Raw genomic sequence first — 24,978 nt, forward strand, 5'->3', positions numbered from 1 at the left:
ACAAGTAAAGTCAAAGGTTAAAAAATTACTTTAGCAGAACTTTTAAAGTTCGATCATCGGATACGGTGATATGATTACAATGGATGCGCTTTTGGATGTATATTGGCGATAACTCATAAAAAATTAACTTTAGGGCGATAATTAATAAATGATCTAAACTACGTGGCTACAATTAATAAATGATTCATAATATATTACAAACAATCACGTGGTTAACAAATTAAGATAAATTTCTCGTAAATTAAAAATAAGCAACTTACAAATCTTTCATCTTGGCTAATACATTAGAGTATATTCTTGTTTAGGAGCTTCTTCATAAAGAAGATAATCAAACTCAAGTTACTCATAGTCCATAGAAGATAAGCAACTTTTAAGACCATATTTTGTAGTTTGAACCTTCAAGGGGTTTAAGGTTGAAAAGCGCAAAGTTTTAGACAAAACTACAACCCTATAGACTTAGTAACGCATTATTGAATTGTTAGATTAATTAAGGACTATGAGTCTATCACAAAACGTTTGTTTGAAAAGAGCATATTTAGCAATTGGTATTTAGTGAGATATGATGGAACATCACTACATAAAAAAATACTACCTCTTTAGCACTAACGTCCCATTTATTTTTTGGATATTATTCTTCTCTTACTCTTAATTTGTATTTTATTATTAATCTATAAGTTAAAACATAGTCAAGTGGGATCTTGTTTGATTCGTTTCAATGTAAGGATTATTCTTATCAACTTTCTATAATTTTTAATTATGCACAATTAGATAATAAAGATTGAATAAGTGCATTGGATAGAGTGTAAAAAGCAAATGGAACATTAGTAGTGAATTGAAAGGAGTGTCTCCTATGTATTAATGGTACAAAAACATCAAAGATTTTTCCTAAGGTTCATGCACCGACTCACTATTTATGCATAGCTAGAATGACCTTTTATAGATTCACTATTTATGCATAGCTAGAATGACCTTTTATAGGCAACTAGTGTACAAACTTGTGCAATACACGAATTTATTAGTATAAAATATATAACTTCAAACAATAATGTTTATGTAAGTATGTATTTTCGTGATGAAATTTATCGAATACATGACTATTTAAAATAACAATTAATTACTTTTTTTTATTATTTATCAAATACATCATTTTTTTTCTTCAATTTTAAATATATATTAATTCTAGGTTAGGTATAGAATTGCTATAATTCTTTTTTTAAAAAAAAACTTTAATTAATTTAGCTTTAATTTTAAAAAATCAAATTCTAAATTAGATAAATGTTGTCATATAATCAATTATCATCCATTAATATAATTTCATTTGTCATGACTCTTCTAACAATAACATTTGTTATTTTCTACATTTTTATTAGAATGTATGATAAATACCCCTATAGGCATCTTCGTAAACACCATAATAAAGATGAATTCAAGTAATTATCAACAAGATGTTTGATATATGAAACCCCTTAATTAAATTAAAAATAAAAGGGGGATTAAAAAGTGAACTTGTACCTAATAATGGAGCTATTAAGGCGAATGAAGGAGGATTAAAACAAATATAAACTATGAAAGAAGGGGTGGTGGGACCCAACAATGATAAGAACAAATGTATAAGATGATTGAACAACAAAGTATGAACAAATAGACAACAAATACACAAGTTTATGAGGTATTTTGAATACCTCTACCTCAACAAATGTTTATTTTCGTTAATGGATTCAACAATACATCAATGACTAAACTCACATACTTAAGAACAACCTCTCAAGCCATACATCTCACAATGAAGATCTCACAATACTAGTACATAGAAGAAAAACTCTCGTGATGTTTGCCCTAGCCCCTTTACAATGTATAACCCTCTCAACAAGTTGTTTATGCGTGTTATGGTGATTTGATTTTATGCATGATGTACCCTTTTATAGAGACTCATACATCATTCTAGAATCCTCACTTAACTCACCATCAAAGCACATTAACACCCAATAATAAACGTTACATTAAACAAGGAATTAAGCACCTCTTAATGCACAATTAACATCTACAATTATGATAGCAATCAAAACAGTTTTAATATAGCTTTTCAATGCCATCAACGTACCAAAACTGATCAGAAATTAATCCTAGGAAGAGCGTAACGCCCCTGAATATCCGACCCCTTAACAAAACCAAAACCGTAAAGGACGGGAGAAAATTCGAGTGTTACATAAAAGTAAAGGAAAAGAATTTGGATAAACTTTAATTATTAACTTTTAAAAAAGGTGAGTGGAAATTTCGGCAACATCTCTTCTAAAAATCGAACATGTGGTAGAGCAATTAGCACAATAAAACATTAAACTAATCTAAGGCATTATTGCCTTTAAAATCTCACACCACGGCGGAATGATTCGTCGTCAGCTTCTCAAATCAACATGCCAAGCATGGATCGTGGTTCCAGTGTCGACGCTTGCGTTTTAAAATGACTTAACTCCTCAACCATACAGAGTTATAAATTGCGCAGCGGAAATAGAAATATACAAGGGAGGACACAAGGCCTCATAACAAAACATATACAACCAAAGTTTACAAAAGATAAAAAGAGCTACAAAATCGAAAGATAACGGTATGACACAAGTTATGCTTCACCCTCATCACTCTCCCCCAATGCAAAAGATGCTCCAATACCTACTACGCCTGTCTATGATCCTCCTGCTGCTCGACATTAGACCAAAGGCCAATGTGTCATAGTAGAAAAATCATAGAAAGTCATCAACAATCAAACATAAACACAAACACGTACACTTCAGTAACTAGCATCAAATATAATAAGGCTAACTACGAGATAACATTATATTATAAAACAACATAAGATGATTTCATAAGACATAAGCATAGATAGTAATCGTTTATCGGCCACTTATACTTCTTAATTTCATCACGTTCTTTCAAACCTAAGCCATGTATTCTTGGGTAGAATGCAGGTCTTCACGCTCCTCTTTTCAAAACATAAACTCTTACAAAACACGCATAGTATCAACTCAACCAAGGCATTAACAGAATACTTAACACATGACCTTATAGAGCTTGTCTATCTTAAGGTAAGTGTGATCATAGTCTGTATTACCCTTGAGGTAACTTAACTTAGGTACACTTCTCACTAGCATAAACTATTCTACCAATGAGTAGATATTCTATCAATGAGTAAATGTTCTATCAATGAGTAAACGTTCTATCAATGTGTAAGCTTTCTATCAAAGAATGAACCTTCTATCATTAAATAACTTTCCATCAATGAATAAACGTTCTATCACTGAATAACTTTCTATCGGTGGATCTTTCTCTACTTCCTGGCATAGTGACACGGCCTAGGGCTTTATCGCTCATCCGGCGCCCATGGCAAAGTATGAGCTCATGCCCCTCCAGCTGACCCTCTCGGGTCCTACCTTCAAGAAAAACTAACACACTGGGGTACTAAACCAGTGAAGAGGCCACCATATTGGGGTTTCCAAGACCTGCATGGTAACACCTCGGTCAAGGGGCGGTATCGGCCATCCGGCGCCCAATGACCCAAGCATGCTCTTACCCCCCTTACGGTGATCCCGTCGGATCTCACCTAGGGGACTACTAAATCAACCGGACATAATCCAGTTGAGTCACGCCAGCTAATCATAATCTAATAATTTACGAGATGGGAATAACTCTCACTTTCGATTATTAATGAGCGCCCTGGGATAGCAGCACGCCAAAACCCACTGAGCCACTCAACAAAAATATGAAATTCACCTATAAACGAGTCATTCTAACTCCAAGTAAGGCATAATTCAATTCTTAAATAAATAAGGGGGTGGTTCCCGCTTCCTACTAACACTCTCATTCTCTATAACTATTCTAAGCGCAAGGATATCATAGTCGATAACTTTTCGTATAAAGTGTATTCACTAGAACCTCATAGTTTCGATACAATGCATATTATCACAATAAACAATAAACAATGATCTCTTAAAGGAAATTTGCATATAAGGGTTAGTTACTGCGTGTACGTACCAGTAAGCGTCACTGCACGGCCAAAAGTTACAAAATTCACCCAACTAAGGTTTTATTTTCCTCTTATGAACTGGAAACCTATACAAGTTAGGAATTAAACTAACAAATCCCCTTAACTACTTTGTCATACCAACTAAATACCAAAGTAACCACTATCACCTATTCAACATGAGTTTTTCGATTACTCTAGCACGTACACAACTCATTCGATACAAGTAAAAATCATTAACTCAACACAACGTAAGTCTTTTCACCAATTTAAAGGTAAAAGCATATGTGAATCGTTCCTTTTTTATCAACAAATTTTGAGTATATCGGTTCGCGCTACCCATCAATAACTAATCACAACTAAGCGTTACAATTTTAATATAATACTTATTCAAAGTTAAGGCAAATCTTAGAGTTATTGAATCGCGATATCATTTGTTACATTCTCCAAAGCTAGAAAGAACTATAATCAAAACAACACGACAAGTAACGTTAGCAACCATCTAATGACTTCAATAACTATAAGTTGACATTATGCTCTTGGCTTACTAACATTAAGCATTATGACTTCAATAACAATCTAATGAGAGCACTTGTAATTCGCAACAATCAACCCACAACAATTAGTAACTTTATTCCCAATTTAACAACCAAAATCACTTTCATAGACAACTAAAATCATCACCATTACTAATTATCACAACAATAATCAATCGACTAACTCTTAAAACAACTTTTAAGGTTATTTAATCAATCATCACCAAAATATAGCATAAAACACACATCATTTGTAATTTCATTTCTAAATTCAAACCCTAGTCATTTCGTGTTCAAAGTTAACATTAATTAGTACCCATACTAAGATTCAAAGAAACTAATACAAAACCAACACAACACCCATAATTTCAAATCACACTTCAAATCCTAAGTCATAAACAAATTTAATTCATCAATCAAATTCTTAACCACAAAAAGATTCAATGAAATTAACACAATCAACATCAAACTCAATACACTTAATAAAACTCCAATTAAAAGCTAGAAAAACAAATTAGAGAAAAGAGGAGATGACTTACTTAGGTGAACAAGAGAAAAGGGGTGAAGAGAGGAGTGGTAAGTGTGGTGGTGGAAAGGAGACACGGCTGCCCAGCAGTCGTTTGCTGGCGGCACAATGCTGCTACGTGACTGTTTAAGGTGTTGTTTAGCTGCTGTTGGTGGGGGGGGGGGGGGGGGGGGAGAACGCAACCACGACTGCTGCTGTGAGGAGGCGAACGCAGCCTATTGGTGGCTGCTGGCAGCTATAGCGGAAACGTGGCTAGTGGTGCTAGGGCTGCTGCTGAACCGTGAGGGAGAGGGATATGAGAGAGAAGAAAAGAGAGGGAAGTGAGGCGTGTGAATTGAGTGAGTGAGGGAGTAATACCCACTTAAAACCCTAACTCATCTTATTTATATTATTTATACACTTATTTATTTATTTGTTTACCTAGGTTCATCTTCTTGCGACGCCCAACTAAGAAACTCACTTTCATGTGCTCACACATTTTAATAAAATAATTATTTTGATTCGAACCTCTTTATTTAGAAATCGTTAACGTATTTTTAATATAAATATATGTTAATATTTAAATTCGTATATGAAAGGAATTTATTAAAACTACTTCAAAATTAATTTAATGTAATTATAAAATCCCCAAAAGTCATTAAAATATTAATTAATGACGTTAAAAAATCTCGGGGTTTTACAAAGAGTGCTCGAATGAGCACAAAGTTCAAGACCTTTAGTTGGAATCTACACAGCCTGCTCGAACAAGCACTCCACTTGCTCGAACGAGCAATAGCTACTATTACTCTTTGTTATGTCTTCTTGCGTTGCCTCGAGCGAGCAACCACCTTTCCATGCTTTATTTCGTTTAAGGCATGGTTCAACACCCTTCGGAGAACTCTTGTTGCCTTGATTAAAGCCTCCTTACTTTCCTCGATGCATCTCATAGGTTCTACGTTCAACACACTCAACACACTTAATTTCCTCGCACCCTCATCGTTGCTCAGAACGTGATGTGCCTTGTCTTGAGTCATCGAGTCACACATAAATATTTTGACACTTGAACTTAAGGCTGTTCAAAAAAACCCGACCCGTTTGACCCGCCAACCCGCATCTTAAATGTCAGGTCAAATTTAAAAAAAAAAATTTAAAACTACAGGTCGGGTATTTAACAGGGTCGGATCATAAGCTGAAAATAAATCTTAGCGGGTACCCGATGACCCGCTTTTAAAAGGGGTAATTTAATTTTTCACATTTTAAACAGTCCAAACCCTTCTTTATTTTCAGTTTTATTAGACTAAATTAAAGGCGAATCGTACAGAACTCATGCAGATGCTCACCCTTATTTGTGATCACATTGACTCATAATTTTCACAATAGAACTGGTCTTATAAATTACTCCACATGTTATAGCAGTAGTTGTAGTGCCAATTGCCAAAACATTAACTATGGCTTGGTATGTACTATGAATTATCTTTCTTGGCAAAGTCAAAATGACTGTGATATAGAAGCCATTCCAACCGATGAATGTTGAGAAATAACTACGGCACAAATAAAAATGGGTACCCGTTGTTTCGACCCGACTTATCCGGGTACCCGAAATCTGGATACCCGGATAAATTCGAACACGGGCCGTTAAAAAAATATCCGACTAACCGATTACCCGACTTTTCATGTACCTAAAATGTCGGATACCCGCTAATAAACACCCCTATTTTTCGGATACCCGCTAATGAAAACTCCAATTTAAACTAACACACTCTAATGGACAGAACGTCGCATCATGTCTACATCCAGACCTCATGATTACACCGCTCAATTATGTAGATATCTATTTTACTCTTATTTTTTCATATTACACATCTCATCAGCTTTTAAGAGTTACAATGATTCTTTAACACAAGAATACCTATTTCTTTTGTTTTTACGCAAAATTCTTATTTATTTAGTACTTACAACAGAGCAAAGGAAATAACAAGTTAATCTAGATGATCACATTCAAATGGCATTTGATCTTACATGCATATCTAATCATAGGAAAATTCTAAGAAATACAACAAATTATTAATGATAAGAAATACTTTTATTATTTTCTTATAATTAATAAAATTATCTATAAATATGTACATATTTCGCATAAGCCAAAATCACATTTTGGGGAAGGAGGATTCATATTGTTAGTATAGGAAACTATGCCATTTTTTCCTAAACAAACCATCAATTCTAACTCCCTCTTTTTTATCATCTTTACCATTTTTCAATCACCAACTTAAATTTCCTTTTTCATATATTATTTTTTCATTTTATAAATCTAACTTCTCCCTTACTCCAAATTTCCCTTCGTTAGTGCCTCAAATTTTGTACAATTGACACGAAAATCACCCAACATTTTCTTATATCACACAAACCATCATCTTAACTTCATTCTATCTGTTTCTTTGAATATGCTACATGATATGAATCGAGATGAGAACCTTTTTAAGGTCGTGTAGCAAATTCAAAGTGATAATACCCGTTTTCATCAAAGCTCCGCAAAACAACTTCCGGACCTAGCAAGAGCGGGGGGCCTCTGCTCTACCAATTCCCGGGTTGGGCTAGCGGGTGTAGACCGAAGCCCACCCCGGGAACAATCAAGGCTCCGACGGAGAATATGACGCATCGCTGAAATAAGGTGAATGGTCGGATTACCGCCAGCTGGCGGGGAAGACGAACGGAAGCTTCTACAAACATCTAGAAGACGGTTAAGAGCTTCTTCAGTGCTAATGAGCTTCTCGGAGCGAATAACCTCGTTTTTAACAGCTTCGGAGCAAAGCCCACAAACCCATTTACCCATATAACCTTGTCGGATCCTCTCAATGTAAGCAAGGGTACATTCCTCCGTTAAACCACAACATTCACATTTTATGAATTGGACTTCATTTTGTGCTTGAATCGAAGCTGCTGATGATGAAGATTCTTGTTGGGTTATTATTTGTTCGCTCATCATTGTCGACATCTTTTTAATTCCTGCCAAAATTTTACAATATCAAGATCAAATAAATCAGATTAATCCGAATCACTTGAAGATTTTTTTGGGATTAAAAATAATTTTACAATGAAAAGACCCAGACAAAAAAGGGTGAACTGTTTGGTAGAAACAGGGTTTTAGGAAAGAAAACAAATCAAAACAAAAAATTAGGTAAAAATAACAGAAAACTACAGTGAATCAACAGCAAATTTTGATTTATTCCCGAATTTCAAGGAGAGAAATCAGGTAAAAATAATGACTGGATTTACTAAATTTTGAACAAAATAACATAAAATTGATTGAAGAATACAATACTGAAATCAATTTCAAGATTAAACTAAAAATTTTGAAAAGGATTTTGGTATTGGTATGTTTGTCATTCAACCCTCTTCAAGTGATGATTGAGAGATGCAAGCAATAAACATGAAAAATTTAATGGTAAACCAGAGTGGTTGAAGCATTGCAACATAGAACACAAAGGATTATACCTGGGTAGGATAAGAACAAGTAGATGAATTGGGTTTTGATGGGAAATATGAATTAAAAACAGAAAAATTCAATGCTATCTCTCTTTCTCCCACTCTCCTTCAACTTTCTCTTCGTCACAAAGGAAACATTCAAATTTTAAAAACATTATACAAACTGGAAACTCCAAATGAATTCAATCAAATTAGTAGATGACTTTAAAAGGATTATTGGAAAGAAAAAACATAGATAAATTTTCCAGTTGATTAGAGAAAGATGAAATTGAAAAGCGTTTAGAGAGAATTTAAGTACAGAGAGAAAATAGAGGATGAGAGAGAAGAAGGGGGGGATTGATTAAGGAGGGATTGATTAAGGGGGTAATGATGCTCTTTTTATTGACGGAGGGCAAAGAAACGGTCCAATCATTGAGGATCAAAAAATATTTTTTAAGTGTGGAACTCGTAGCTCAATAAAAATAACTTTTCTTTATTAGGTCTTAATAAATAAGTGATTTGTGAATTTTATATACCATTCTTACGTGATATGATTTTATTAGTTGGAAATTTTGTAATTTAAAATTTAACTTATTTTTGTTTATCTTATTATTATTTTTATCTTTTTTATGGTGATTTATAATCAATTTATTTTATAAGTGACCACTTTTTTTAAGGTTATAATAAACTATTACTAATAGGCTATTATTAAGCAGCTAGTATTTTAAGAGACCGTCTCTTTGAGGGACGTATCTTAAATCCAACCCATTAAAGATTAATGTCTACTTACTGTATTTTTAACGCTTACTTACATTATTCTTAATGCTTACTTTTTGTATCATTAATGCCTACCTTCAACAACTTAAGTGCCTACTTACTTTATTCTTAATGCCTACTTATAATATTTTACAAAATATATAATGGATTGGCTCAATTAGAGATGGTCTCTAAAAGATACCGTCTATCACAAAAATTTGTGATTATTAAAAGCTACATTTTTTGTACATCAAGTTTTGTATTAGATGGTATAATATGAGACGAACCTATATAATCAGCTTATTTTATAAGGGATCACTTTAAAGCTTTTATTTAATTGTTCATTATAGTATTATATATGTGACCATTTTATGGTTACGATAGATCATTTTTAAATCGTAAATGTAAATTGAGCTAACTTAATAGAGATGGTTCCTCCGAAAGATAGTCTTATTTGAAAATTTGTCTTATTTTTAATCATTTTAAATTGCTTATTACATTATTATTTTTGGGTTAAAGATAATCATATAAAAGTCTACTTTATCTTTATACTAATTCTATCATCTTTAAATTTTTTTATTTATTCACTCAAACATATCACAAATACGCTTGAAAACATTTTTTGTATATGGTGGAAATGTAGCAAGAAATAGGGGAGGGAATAGATATATCTACGTCAGCTCATAATCGACAACTAATTATACTTCTAGATAGTTCTTGTGGTGGACTTGGTCTAGCATAATATGAACCAAACTCAAGGTTATAATCGAACAAAGGTGCGAGAATATGCCACTTTGGTATGTAGGGATCATTTGTTTGATCCTTGATGCCCGTAAGGCCATACCTAACTTCATATGATGCTTTTGATTGATAAAAGTAAATGTATGTGTCTCGACCAAAGACATTTTTTCATATTGTAGTTCAATCCTTAATATAAATTGAGAGTTTGTATATCTTATTTATTACGATATATTAATAATTATGCCCACCTGGATGAATAATAGAGCTATAAGGTCACACACTCTGGTATATATAACAAAGTACAAATTAGTCTAACGGCTAAAGTGGTATGCTTTCACGTATTAGATAAAAGGACAAACTCAGCTTTAATGTCTAGTTCATCCTCAATGATAGCTCGTACTTGAGCAAAAATTTTAAAACTTAATTGACTTAAAACCTTTTTAATATACTTTTATATAGTTAAAAGATATGCTCTCAATAAAGTGAAAATATAATCCATATAAATAAAATTTTAACTTTATCCATAAAAAGTTAAAAATATGTATTATTTTCTACCTCAATTAGAAAACTTATATAGGAGTTTTTCTAGAATAAAAAAGTCAAAGTCAATAAGGTTATTTATTTATTTATTTTTTGAAGTGATGGGTGATTTAATATTTTTGTACTATTATTGCTACAAAAACCCCTAATCAAATAACTATTATTTATAAATCATTACAAAAAGACAAAAAAATAATAATAAAATAAGAAAAACTAAAAAAATAAATTAAAATAATAAAATTCTCACCACATCAAATCCTACCATATAAGAGTAATTTGTTAATCTCACAAATAACTTTTATTTTCGAAAACCTTCTCGTCAAAACTAATCCCTATCGCTGAATGGTTGATGAACCATTTACAAAAGATCAGTCTTGAGTGAAAACAAGGAAATTGTTGGGTCAATTTATGAGAGAAGGAAAGGACATGTTCTAAAAATGCACTTGATTAGCAACCTTTCCACAACACTCAAGAAGAAAATAAGAAAATAAGAAAATAAGAAAATAATTTAATATTTACTCCATTCAACTGTTCAATTGACTTTGTCATACTTGATTTGAACTTGTTTGCTAAATACATCTGATTATACAATAATAAAAATTATAAAAAACTGATATTAATAATTCTTACATTGAGACGAATCAAACAAAATTATATTTAACTATGTTTAAACATATAAAGTAAAACTAAAATATAAATTAAAAGTTAATTGTAAATAATATAAAAAACAAATGAAAGAAAGTCATCTATTACATGTACCTATCAATAAATGTATAATTGCCTCTTGTAAAACTTTGATTCTAGTGCTTAAAATAGTATTGTGAAATCGACCATGATTAGCTCACATGGGAAGTATCCTAGTGTTTTCCCTATTTTTCTTATGTAATAAGACTTAGGACTTAAAAACTAATTTCCATTTTTCTATGGTGAGTAAAAAATTACACGTAACACACAAAGGCTTTGGATAAAATAGATATTTAAGTCAAAATATAAATTTCATGCTTATGAGACAAAATTTAATTTAATTTTCATTTAATAAGTTTAATTTAATTTTCATCTAATAAGCTTTTACATGTTGAAGACCTAAAAATCCAGTCACTTATTAATGTACGTGACTATCAGATGTACTTGTCTAGTGTGCTACTAAATATACAACCACGTTAGACAAAAATGCCACATGTATAATCACGTTAAGAAAAGGAGCCACGTGTATAGTCATATCAACAAGCTCAAAATTTACCTCAATGAACGCAATAATTAAAATTTCAACTTGATAAATTATTTTGAATCAAAAGCGCTTGTGGTTTAATGGATGGAACATCTGCATGTGGAGCAGGAAGTTTGGGGTTCGACCTTTACTGGGCGCAATTATCAATTAGGGGGTTTCTTGACTGCGCGCATCTTTCTTTACTTCCTTTTTGGGGGAATGTGTATGATTTGTCCGCATCTTGTAGAAAAAAAAACCTCCCACTCGAATCATGCCTTATACAGAATATTGAAAGTATCCTTTACCTTTATCTTTTTACACCTTGTTATGTCCAACATTTCTAAGAAAAATGTAGACCGAGTAGCCGAAGCCCCAATGCCAACAAGTTGTAATTTGTATGTCTTGTGTGATCGGCTTATAGTTGTTGGACTGTGGCCGCCTTACCGACCTTAGCCCATAACTTGTTCAAGTTACTCAACAAAAATATTGGCGAATTCCACTGTACACCAAATCAAACCATGATGTTTTTATAATACGGAAAATCTAATTAGAATATGAAATCAGGCTAAGTCACGTTGTTAATCATTTTAATTAATTTAATCTTAATTAGGTCAACCAAATTACATGTCAAGTTGGTCCAGCTCGAATTCACATAAGTATTACAAAAGAAGAAAGTTAATGGTAAGCCTGTTAATTACTTCTACTTAATTAATTAATTTATAGAGTAATAGAGATGTTATAAGTAAGTACTTATCCATTTAATTAGAAAATTGATTAATCCACTATTAATCTCAAGCATACGTGTCTTTCACCCATTCCCTTCATTATTGGCCTAAACAATCATTATTTTCTTGCACTTGGTCTTATTGTTTATACGTCAATAATTATGACATTATATAATATTATATACTTACAAGAATAACCTAGAACCTTATAAGATTATCTTCCTTGCTTGTTTGGGAAACGTCAACACCTGAAACAGATGGATAATTTAATGAGATGTTAACTAATATATAAGTTTAGTGAATTATTATTATCATCGTATGTTTTGAAGAGGAACCGCATTAAATTTGCATTATACAAATTCTTGTGAGAGACAATATCTTTGAGGGATCATCTCTAATTGGGTTGATTGACATAAAGAAAATGTAGAGTAAGAATAGACAATAAGTTTTAATGGATTGAGCCTTAGAAACGTCTCCCAGGAGACTAGTTGTTTGCATTATTATATGTAGTTAACTCTCTTTATATGTGGGCTTGGACACACAACTGTACAAACTCACTAGTGGTTGTGAGCTTTGTCCACACGAGCTCATGATGGCTTATTATGGTATTAGAGACAGGTTTATGGGGCCCTAGCTCACTCAGGGTCAACTCTGAAATTTTAAGGCTCAGGACGAAATATAAATTATGGACCCTAACAAGATATATTCTTCGTTTTATCACTATTGTGAAAATGCTCACTCTTATTCTCCAAGAGTGTTTTATTTGCGCACTGTTCATCTCTTACTTTTAATTTGCATTTTATTATTAATCTATAAGTTAAAATATAGTCAAGTGAGATCTTTTTGATGCTTCTCAATGCAAGGATTATTTATATCAACTTTTCATAACTTTTTATTATACACAATTAAAAATATTAAAGATTAAATAAGTGTATTGAATAAAGTGTATAAAATAAATAGGATATGATGAATAAGAGCGAGTATGATTTTAGAAATATTACACAAGTCTACTAGTAGGTCGTAGGCTTTGACTACATCTACACGAGCCCTGAGGGTTCTTTATACACCTACGAGGCTACGATACAATTTTTTTTTTTTAAAAAAAAAAGCTACAATAATTAAAACCAAAAAATGATTTAAATTGACTTCTATTACATTATTTACTTAATTAAACTTGTATTTTTTGTTGAACTTAATTCAACTTGATCTATTCTAACCAATTTCTTCCTAAATTGAACTTCCGATTGGAAACTAAATTTATTTTTACAACCTCTTTGTTGTTATTACGACTACTGAAGCAAATCAACTTGAGAACCAAATCAAAGCCCATTATTAATAATCTAAAGTGATCAAATTTTATACGAGATCTATTTATAGTGAAATAAATTTTCAAAAATTTAAATGTTTTAAAATTTAAAATGAATCTTTTTATAAATTTATTTGATTGTTTAATCATTTTAATATTGTCTGATAGTAAAATCCATCTTAATTCTTAAATGAAAATTTAACTTAAAATGAAAATTGAACTGAAATTAACAAGGCACAAGTATGAAAACAAACAGGCAAAACCTAAGTTAAATATGAGGTATAACTAGACCTTACATGAATCCATCTGAACCTTCACAAGCTTGAAAATAAAGGGAACACAAAACAACTTGAAATCGAGTCGTTTGCCATGATTTCCAATTGTTTTGTATCAATTTCAATTAAAAAATTTTACCTCTATCCCTATTTAATATTCTCATAAAAAAATATGTATAGTAATAAGTACTCTGCTGAAATTCAAATCTTTTTTAATTTCACATTATCATTTTCAGTAGTAATCTACTATTTTTTTTAGTCAATTTTTATTTTAAAAAATATTTATAATTAAAGATCTATCACGAGACAAGTGATGAAAAGCAACATGCATGGGATAGTAGTACATCTCGGTAAACATATATATGTATACATAATACACTGGTCACTAAGGCAAGTGATAGTATTTCAAGACAGTGGGTTGTTGATGTTGTATGATTTATGGTAATATTGATAGTGGCAACTAGACCCGGGAAAATTTGATCCGACCCGAAAATGAACCCGGGATCCGACCCGACAAAACCCGAACCCGACCGACCCGAAAGCGACTTAATCCGAAACATGACCGACCCGATAATTACCCGACCGGAAACCGACCCGTTTTGACCGATTAATATCAATTTTTAGAGTAATTTCAATGTTAGAATTCATTTCAAATAAAATTTTACTTTTCAAAGTATCTCAACATATTGAGTATATCACTTGAACCCTAAAACTCATCAATAGATCTCAAAAAACACGTATTTAACGTCTTTTTAGCCATCGTACTTATTTTTCTTTAAAAACAGGACGTTATAATCATCTTAATTGAATACATGTATCTTGTTAAATCAGTCAAATGAGTTTTTAATTCTTCTACATTTCAGTAAGCAAATCAATATAATTTATACGAACGTTTCGCACGTTTGAAGGAGCTTTTCAAAAAACGAATGTCACTACCCTAAATTATAAAACGCGTATCTTATAAGACGAAATAAGTACTTAGTTAGTTGTATATCTTTCCAACATGAAAATTGTGAAGATAATTTTAACGTCATTTTTATCTAACGTTACAATTATAATAAACAAAATAACTTTTATAAAGCGCGTATCTTACAAGTCTTTCAAAATAAGTATTAATTCCCCTATTTTTCTTGCACTTAAATGAACCTGACATACCAACTATTTTTTGAAAATCGTACATGTAATTTCTCTAATGATTTTTTTTAGACATTTTAATGATTTTTTTTAATGTTGAATTAGTCGATTGGATATTCTAATGTTTTATGGTAACCCGTTGGGTCAATCCGAACCTACCCGAAACCCAGAGTGATCCGACCTGAAACTGACCTGATCCGAAACTGACCCGACCCGAAAATGACCCGACCGAAATTGATCCGACCCAAAACCCGACCGACCGACCGTTTTCCCAGGTCTAGTGGCAACTACGATTAGCTAGTACAAATACAATCTGTAGGCCATCTTATACAAAAAATAACACAGCCAAATAAGTGTACTGCACAAAACATCAATTACATGCATTGTCTTCTCCATATTCACCCTTTTGATGAATTCACCTTTAACAAAAACAATAAAGAAGTGTTTGACAAATAAGTAATAGCAGATAGTTAATTATTAATTATAGTGGGTGATTTGACCAGTTAATTTTATTAAATAGTTTAACCAGTTGATTTTATTAAATAGTTTGACCAGTTGATTTTGAATCCGCTGCGCTATGAGCAGCTTGTTCAAAAACAACTTATTAATAACAATAAGTTGTTTTAACCTGCAAATTCACCAAATATTAGCATTGGCTGGTTTGACCACTTAACCCTCTATTTATCTCAAAATAAACTAAAAATGCCCAATAAACTATATTTCCGAACACCCCCAAAGACTCAATTTTCTATGTTGTAAACCTTTTTTTTATGATCTTATATTATAATATGACCAATCAAAAGATCAATTCAATCAAAAGTTTAAACTGTATTTTAGGCAGAAGTACATGAATCTATGATATGTTATTTATTTTATCACATCCCCTCATATGATAGCCTTTTGCACTAAAAATGTAAATTAAATGCAACATATACCTTTCTTGCATATATGACGCTAAGTATTACTTGTGAAACGGAGAGTGAATGAGATTTGAACTCGTGATCAAGTTGGGACAACCTTTCATCTCTAGACAATTAAATTAAACTTTTGATTGAGTTTATTGCTCAACATTAAGGACTTGGACAATTGACCGTTAGGTTTGTTTTGCATGTAAACTGAATGAATGATGTATCAAATAATCATAAAAGTGAACTATAATATGATTAGGCTTGTCAAATAGATTTGTCAGGTAGGTTAATTATAATGTATCCAATAGTTTAAATTACCTTGTAATGCTTTCCGCTAAAATTAATTTTTTTTATTGTATTTGATAAAAACAACTCATGAAATCAAAATTATACAATATTAAATAGTTATTAAAAAATTAATAAAATAATAATAGGTTAGAACTCAAAAGAAAAATATATGTTAGACTTGTCAAATAGATTTGTCAGGTAGGTTATGATGTATCAAATAGTTTAAATTACTTTCTAATGCTTTCCATTAAAATTTTAAAAATACTTTTTTGTTATACTTGATTAAAACAACTCATAAAATCAAAATTATAGAATATTAATAGTTAAAAAATTAATAAAATAATAATAGATTAGAACTTAAAAAAAATTATGTAAAACTTAGTCACCAAATTTTTGAAAAACGAGTCGGATGGGTCGGTCTCTATCGGTCTATGACAATAAAGCTGGTCTTCGACGAGACAACTTCATAATGAGACCGTCAATTTGGGCCGGCACGCGTGTAACAACTTGGGCATTTTTTTCATTTTCTGGGCATTTTTCAATTTTGATCTTAAATGTATTAATTTTGACTTTTAAGGTATTAATTTTCAAAATTGACAACTTTAAGGCCAAAATTAATAAATACTCAAAAAAGTAAAATATTGTTATACACTCACATTGGGCCAACCTAAATTAACAGTCTCATAATGAGATGGGGTCGTCGAAGTTTTTGTGAAACATGATTAGATTTGGCAAATTAGATTAATATCGGGGCAACCTATATGTGTGACTGTGAGCATCCAGATTTAATTACTTGCACCAATATTAGAGATGGTAGCAAAATTAAACTTGGCCACAATATATGTGTCCTACATCATTGATAATAATAATAATAATAATAATAATAATAATAATAATAATAATAATTATTATTATTATTATTATTATTATTATACTTATTAATTATAACAAAAGTATTTCGTAAATGATAGTGAATGAAAAAACGTTTTTTTTTCTCAATTAAATATGCATGCATGGAATGATTTACTTTTGGGCTCTTATATACTTCTGTAGTTCTATTATGCTTTAATTTGGTCTTAAAAGAGTAATATCAGGTTTTAAATTAATTAAGTATTTTGAAGTTTATGCTAATCGTTGAAATTGTCATTGTTGAAATTAATTATATTTTCAAAATGTAGTTTGCATGTTATTGATGAATATTCTTCAATTAACCTTGTAATATGCATATATTTTTATATTGTCTATGATCTATATCATAATAACATAAAAAAATCTTGGGTTTAGAATTCAAAAAAAGATTTTTTTTACTATTAATTTTTTTGCTGCTCGAATGAATAAATTATAAAATCAAAAATAAAAAATTAATATAATATAAGGTGAGAAAGTATATTCGCTCCGTTCTATTTAATTTGCATTATTTGTCATTTTGTTTTGTCCCATTTAATTTACATTATATTTATTTTTGGACAATGGCTCATCATTTTCTTTTAATCTCATCCATACATTTTAACTCTCTTTTAATTTCATCCACATAATTCATTCTCTCTGTACATTTATTATCATTATTCACCTTTTTCTTAAAAATCACAAACTTTTCCGTTGCATAAAATTAAAAAGGATAAAGAGAGTAATTTTTTGAAAAAAATCACACGTTACAGCAACTTTATGTGCAAGTTACAACTCAATCTCAGGCAAGACGTGCAAGCATCAATTGTCATTTATACCTTCTATAATTTATTTTATGCAAAATATAAGACATTAATAGAGTAAGTATATTAAATTTAGGAAGCAAATAATCTACTCCATTCATTTTATTTTGTTTGTTATATTTACGGCACTTAATATTAATTTTTTATCAATAATTTTAACTTTATAAGAAAATCTAATCCAGAAATTGAAAAACAATTAATATTTTATATTATTATTTTAACTTCTCAAGAAAGAATAAAGGGTAAATTAATAAAGTTTTATTAAGTTCTTGTGTTTCCAAAGAAAAAGGAATTTTATATTACATAAACAAAATAAAAATTCTTTTCATACACCGCATTTAGAGTTGTAACTTGTATATATCATTTTTTTTGCGCAATACTCGAGTTTTGATATCTATAAACATATTTCATAAAAATTATAAAAATTTTATCTAAAGTTCTATATATACATCAAGAGAAGTTTACGAAAATCTCATATATATATATATATATATGTATTTTAACTTTATATATTCGAAAGAATTCATGTTTAAATATCTCTCCTAGGTAGCTTTGAATGGAATACTTCAAACCTATTCAAATCAACATAATATAACATGTTATCTAGATTCACGAGTCTATTTTTGGAAATTAATCTTTTATTTCAGTTTATTTAATGTCGTCAAGATACTCTATTCGTTCTAATTTGCTTTTTCTATATTTTCTAAATGGAAATTTCATAAAGTTTTCAATTGTAAATTTTTCTACTTAGGAGCATGTTTTTTCATTTGTTTTACACATTTTAGTAGAAGGACATTAAATATATGTAATTCTAATTCAAAAAATAACTTGATTCTCTCTTTTTATATGTACTTCTCCCTCTTATATGATGTTAAAAGATTGTTTTCATTTTTATCTCTCTCCTATAATAGAAAATTTTATGTTCCAATGCACTATAATTCTCGTTACTTTCACTAAAGAATAATTATACAATATTAGAATTTTTCAACTAATTAAAACATTTCTTGGTTCCTTCACGTATTTGAAATGAGAATAATAAATAAGATCGAAAAAATATAATTTATTTTTGAAAAAACAACTTTCTTGAATAAATCCATAAATTTAATAGATCATACTCCTATATCCTTCTAAGATAAATAGTTGATGGTTTTTTAGAAAAATATAGATATTTTGTAATAAATAAGGAGAGAAAATGAATTGCATGAATAAAATTGAAAGAGACTTAAAGTGTATTTTAAGATTTTAAAAAGTGATATGTCATTTGTCCTATCAAACAGATTAAGTTAGATCATGTTTGAATTTGGGTCATATATAAACAGGTCTGAAACTTCTTGATCCAAACCTAACCCATTTAGTTAATTGTATCAAAAATGACAATCCTGACCCGACCTGCAACAGATTAGGTCACAACTACTTAACTCGTTTAGAGTTTTTTGTTTGATCAATTTAAGGTTTTTAACTGAACGTAACACATGTAATAATTGCGTCAAAATCTCAACTCAAACTCACTTATTTCGAATTAGGTTCAAATCGGATTAACAAGTCAGCTTAACTTTTGCATGATCTATATGTCATTATCCAGAAATAAAAATAATCCTACATAAGAAGGACGGAGCAATTAACGTTCTTCAACTCATACTAAGTGATCGAACAAGTGAGTTGATGAGCTACAAAACTACCAACCAATTTCCAAATATTATGGCAATTACTAGTAGTAGACTAGTAGTACTCAACAAGTGTGATGTTATATGACACCAATGTACTAAGCAGTATAAACACAGAACAATGAACATGATTCTTCCGTTTACACATTGTTGAACATGCCATTGCCGGCTTTAAATTGGTACACTCACATTTCCAACACTTGTAATTTGTTTTCTATAATCTGTTATGTAACACCTTATTAAATGATCAACTTTAGTTCCTTCCCAAACTTTAAGTTACTTCAATTACTCGTTTACTCGTTTCGTACCACTCATTTATTATTTATATATTGTTTTGATCAGTTCTATGTACATATCGCTTTTATTTTGGTCACTAATCCACCACTTTCTTTTTATTTTGCCTATTGATTTTTTGGACTATAAAGTAATTTTGTGAAATTTTATTTGATCGTTAGTGACATGTAATAGATCTAATATCGCGAAAAATTTAGTATAATTTTTTTATTATGTTGTTAAAGGGTCTAATAAAAATTAGTAAATTCACTTTATATACCATTAGAAAGTTGATGTAGTGACATTTAAATTAAACGTCACTATATATATCCCACTATAAAAATATATTATGTTATAGTAGTGTTTAACACTTTTTAATTTCATCAATAATACAACTCAATTTCAATCTATATCTTCATTTATTACCAAATATTCACATTTTCTTATATATAAAAATAAGAAGTAAAACAATATCAACACAACTCCACACATTGATATTTTTTATTTTTATTTCAAATTTAAGGAATGCCAATTGACCTATTAATACCCTTAGATCCGCCAATAAATTCGTATGGTGTGTAAATTATATCCCTCTATATATCATTTGTTGCTGTGATATATATAAATTGCACTAAATATTTTTGTTTTGTATAAAACTCAATTATTTTAAAAATTGACAGTTCTATGACAAAAACTGGGCCAATAATAAAATTGTTTTATATGTAGAGTCCAATCACATTGACAATAAGTCATGCAACATCATAAATTCTTAAATAATATAATCTTACGATGAGATTATTATTATTAGATTGATCTATTACATACTTATCGTCTTAAAGTGATTATTTATTTTCAGTATCATAAGTAAAATTACGTACAATTTGTGTTTAATCTACCAATTTAAAAGTCAATATCAACCTGTTCAAACAGTAAAAAAGCTATTGTCATAACCACAAACTAATAATTTAAAGTTAATGTACTTGTTAAAATGATGTTTTTATCAGTTTATATACTGCTCCACCTTGATTAATAATGGTGTTAGGGTTCTTTACTCCCAAAAGTTTTACCAGCAAGGTTTGTATGGGACTGAAGGCCCATACATGAGCTTATTTCTAATTAGTAAGAACTTTAAGTCACATTATAATTAAATGAGACTATAAGTAATTATTATAGTTATAAGTGATCCCTTTATAAAGATTATAAAAAGATTACTTAAAAATAGTAAATAATCATGTTAAGATTGTAATTAGTAAGCAAAGCTATAAATAATCACTTACTTTAACGTACCTTTTTGCGAGTGTTCTTTTTTCCGTTGGTAGTTTTACTCTTAAAATAACGATGTCAATCATATTTCTCTTTATGCAGGGCTCTTATTTTTTGGGGGTAAAATTGACCACATTCCTCAATTCCTCTCTTTGAAAAAAGAACGGGCATGAACGCCATCGACTAGAATGTGCAAAGTGGTCTATGGTACATGGCTCCCTTATCAATGGGGCCCCAAAAATCTATTTGTATACTTATTTGATATCTTATTTCACTTAGCGCAAAGCGGTCTACAAGAGTAATCAAGCAATAAAGATTCAAATATTAATATTTCAACAAATGGGAGAAATTTTATCATATAGTAGTATTTGTTTTTTCTTTTCTTAAATTTTGAGGCTCATTAAAGGTAAAATTAGTACATGGATCCTAAAATTTATGAGACAATCCTATTAACGAATATGAATCGTTCATTATATTTTCTCATTTAGATCTGATATCGAGAAGGAAAATGGGTTGATAATAATGATGAATCGTTCTTATTTAATATAAACAGGACATTATATTTAATGTGATTGTATTCTCAACTAATGATCTTATTGACTTCATCACAGTCTCAACCTAATGATGAGCTGTTAACATATATAGATAATTTTTTATGCACTTTTTAATTTCTTGAAATATTAAATAGTAGTACTATATGAATTAAAGATAAATAGTGACCATGAAAATCAATCATTAATATTTAATTTATTTATAGTATTAAATACTCATAGATTATACTCCATAACACATATATGTTTAAGTCTTTACGCTTAAGTTTTGTTATGAGTCTCTAATATATATTACTACTATATAATTTATCAAATATGTTGTGAAGTTGTATTTTTAAGATACATTATTTTGTCTCATTTATTTTAGGAAAAATTATTATGATTAATACAATTTTTTGCTTATTTCTCCACAATAATACCAAATTCTAATTAACTATGAATAATGTCACCTAGGATGGTGTTCCCCTAAAATATCCCTAACATGTTAAAAATCAAACTGTAGGAGATTATATGACAAATAATTGGTAAATTAGCTAATAAACTAAAGTTTGTATTAATCTAGGAAAAAACCTTTAAGTTGCATAGTTAATCAAAAGTTAATATTATTGTAGGAAAATTAACAAAAAGTTGTATTACTCAAGATATTTTTTCTTTTATTTTATTATATATTTATACTCTGCTATAAAGAAAATGTAGCAAAATGAAATTATATTTTAATTATCTTTTGAAAATATTTTCCACCTTGGCTTCTATATAGTAATACAGTAGTTTTGTTTAGTATTGACTATTAAGCATGTAGTTTTGTTTAGTATTGAGCATGGACGATGCGAAAATACATAATAGTTAACAAACACAAAAGTAATACTACCTTCTATTCATTTTAAGTGTCTCATTTTCTTATTTGGTCAAATCATGTAGGAAAAATTTAGATGGTAAAATAGTGAATGGATTTATTTGGAGAGGAAGATGAGTGAATATGTAGAATGAATATTGTTCTTCATTGCACAAAAAATTGATTACATCAATGGGTATTTATAGTGCAAGTTTACTAAAATATCTTAGATATTTTTAATTTTTTAATTACTTTTCTAGGATCTTCCATTATATTATCTTAGATATTTTTATTTTTTAATTCTTTAGTTTAGATATTTTTATATTTAATTAAAATCCTAGATTTTTCTAGATTATTTTAACACTCCCCCTAATCTGAAAAATCTTGAACTCTAAGTCATCTTCTGAAATCGATAAATCTATCAGTTGATATGGGTTTTGTGAAAATATCTGCGAGCTGCTCCCCCGTCTTGCAGAATTGTAGTTCGATCTCTTTCTTATCTACTAACTCACGAATGTAGTGATGTCGTATCTCGATGTGCTTTGATCTGCTATGAAACACTGGATTCTTCGTCATTGCTATTGTTGACATGTTGTCGCAGAACATTGTAGTTGGTGTCTCTTGCGTATGTTGTAGATCGATTAATATCCTTCTCAGCCAGACTGCTTCACGTGCTGCATTTGTTGCTGCAATGTACTCTGCTTCTGCTGATGATAAAGCTACTGTCGCCTGTTTTTTTGATGACCATGAGACCACCTTGTTTCCAAGCTGAAATACGTACCCGCTTGTACTTTTTCTATCATCCACGCTTCCAGCCCAGTCGCTATCGGTGTATCTTGTGAGCTTGAAATCTTTTTCAGTTTCGTACATGATCCCATAGCTTTTTGTTCCCTTAATGTATCTGAGAATCCTCTTTGCTGCTGTTAGATGATCCTTGCTCGGTTCACTCATGAACCTGGATACGATGCTGACAGCGTTGACTATATCTGGTCTTGTATGTGTGAGATAAATAAGAGAGCCGACCAAGCTTCGATACATTGCTCCGTCGACTTTTGGTTTGCCATCGTACTTTGATAACTTCTCATTGATTGCCATTGGTGTAGCCAGCGGTTTACATTCACCCATGTTGACTATATCTGGTCTTGTTGCGCATATCCCTTTGCTACGAGCCTTGCTTTGTACTTGTTGATGGAGCCATCATCATTATGTTTCACCTTGTAGACCCACTTGAGTCCGATGACTTCCTTGTCTTGTGGTTTGTCTACAAGTTTCCATGTGTGATTCTTCTCGATCATTTTCGTTTCTTCGTTCATAGCCTCAATCCAGGTTTCTTCTTGTGCTGCTTCTTGAAATGTTTGTGGCTCACTAGAGAAGAGAGCCATCATTGCTTGGTCACAATGGTAATCTTGTAACCATGATGGCGGTTGCCGATCTCGTGTTGATCTTCGGGCTTCTTGAGGTTGAGGAGTTGAACGTGATGTTTGGCTTCTTGAGCTTGGGAATGATCTTGTACTTTCAGGTGTACTTGGACTCGGAGATGATGGGTTTGTTGGTTGGTCTGCTCCGTCTTCTTCACTTGGATCTATTAGGAGAGTATCTCCTTCGCGAGCTTCAGTTTCTTTTTCTTTCCACGTCCATTCGGCTGCTTCGTCGAAAATTACGTCTCTAGAGATGATTAATTGTTTAGATTCAGGCTTGTAAAGGCGATATCCTTTTGTTTCGTGACTGTATCCAATGAATATGCATTTTTCTCCCTTCTCGTCGAGCTTTTCCCGATTCTCCTTTGGGATGTGGGCATAAGCTACGCATCCGAACACTTTGAGGTGTTCTACTCTTGGCTTTCTCTTGTGCCAGGCTTCATATAGCGTTAAATCCCTAACTGCTTTTGTGGGAGATCTATTGAGGATATATACTGCCGTGTGAACAGCTTCGGCCCAGTATCCTTTGGGTAGATGTTTACCCTGCATCATGCTGCGGGCCATCTCTGCTATAGTGCGGTTTTTCCTTTCCGCGACACCATTTTGTTGTGGTGTACGCCTTGTTGTAAGTTCTCTTTTAATCCCATGCTTCTTACAGAAGTTGTTGAACTCGTTGCTTGTAAATTCTCCGCCACGATCTGTTCTAAGAATCTTAAGAGAATGCCCACTTTGATTTTCTGTGAGGGCTTTGAATTCCATGAAGTGGGAAAAAGCTTCTGATTTTTTCTCCAGGAAATATACCCACATCATGCGGGAGTAGTCATCTACGAACAGAAGAAAATATCTTTTTCCGCCAAGAGACGGATTCTT

The 24,978-nt window shown here is 30.9% G+C and overlaps 1 protein-coding gene across 1 annotated transcript; it reads right to left on the reverse strand.

Annotated features, from left to right (window-relative positions):
• Positions 1 to 6,458: 6,458 nt before the first annotated feature.
• LOC130813773 (uncharacterized) lies at positions 6,459 to 8,982 on the reverse strand. Its single transcript, XM_057679638.1, has 2 exons — positions 8,549 to 8,982; positions 6,459 to 8,059 (listed from the first exon to the last, which is right to left on the reverse strand). Exon 2 carries the CDS (start codon positions 8,046 to 8,048, stop codon positions 7,575 to 7,577), a length of 474 nt encoding a protein of 157 aa, XP_057535621.1. The 5' UTR covers positions 8,049 to 8,059; positions 8,549 to 8,982; the 3' UTR covers positions 6,459 to 7,574.
• Between the last annotated feature and the right edge of the window lie 15,996 nt (positions 8,983 to 24,978).

Source organism: Amaranthus tricolor, chromosome 5 (assembly GCF_026212465.1).
Source record: "Amaranthus tricolor cultivar Red isolate AtriRed21 chromosome 5, ASM2621246v1, whole genome shotgun sequence".
Classification (NCBI taxonomy): domain Eukaryota; kingdom Viridiplantae; phylum Streptophyta; class Magnoliopsida; order Caryophyllales; family Amaranthaceae; genus Amaranthus; species Amaranthus tricolor.

Bases quoted from the DNA above. Each gene is read 5' to 3' on its own strand.
- LOC130813773 (XM_057679638.1), bottom strand. From the start codon at position 8,048: ATGTCGACAATGATGAGCGAACAAATAATAACCCAACAAGAATCTTCA.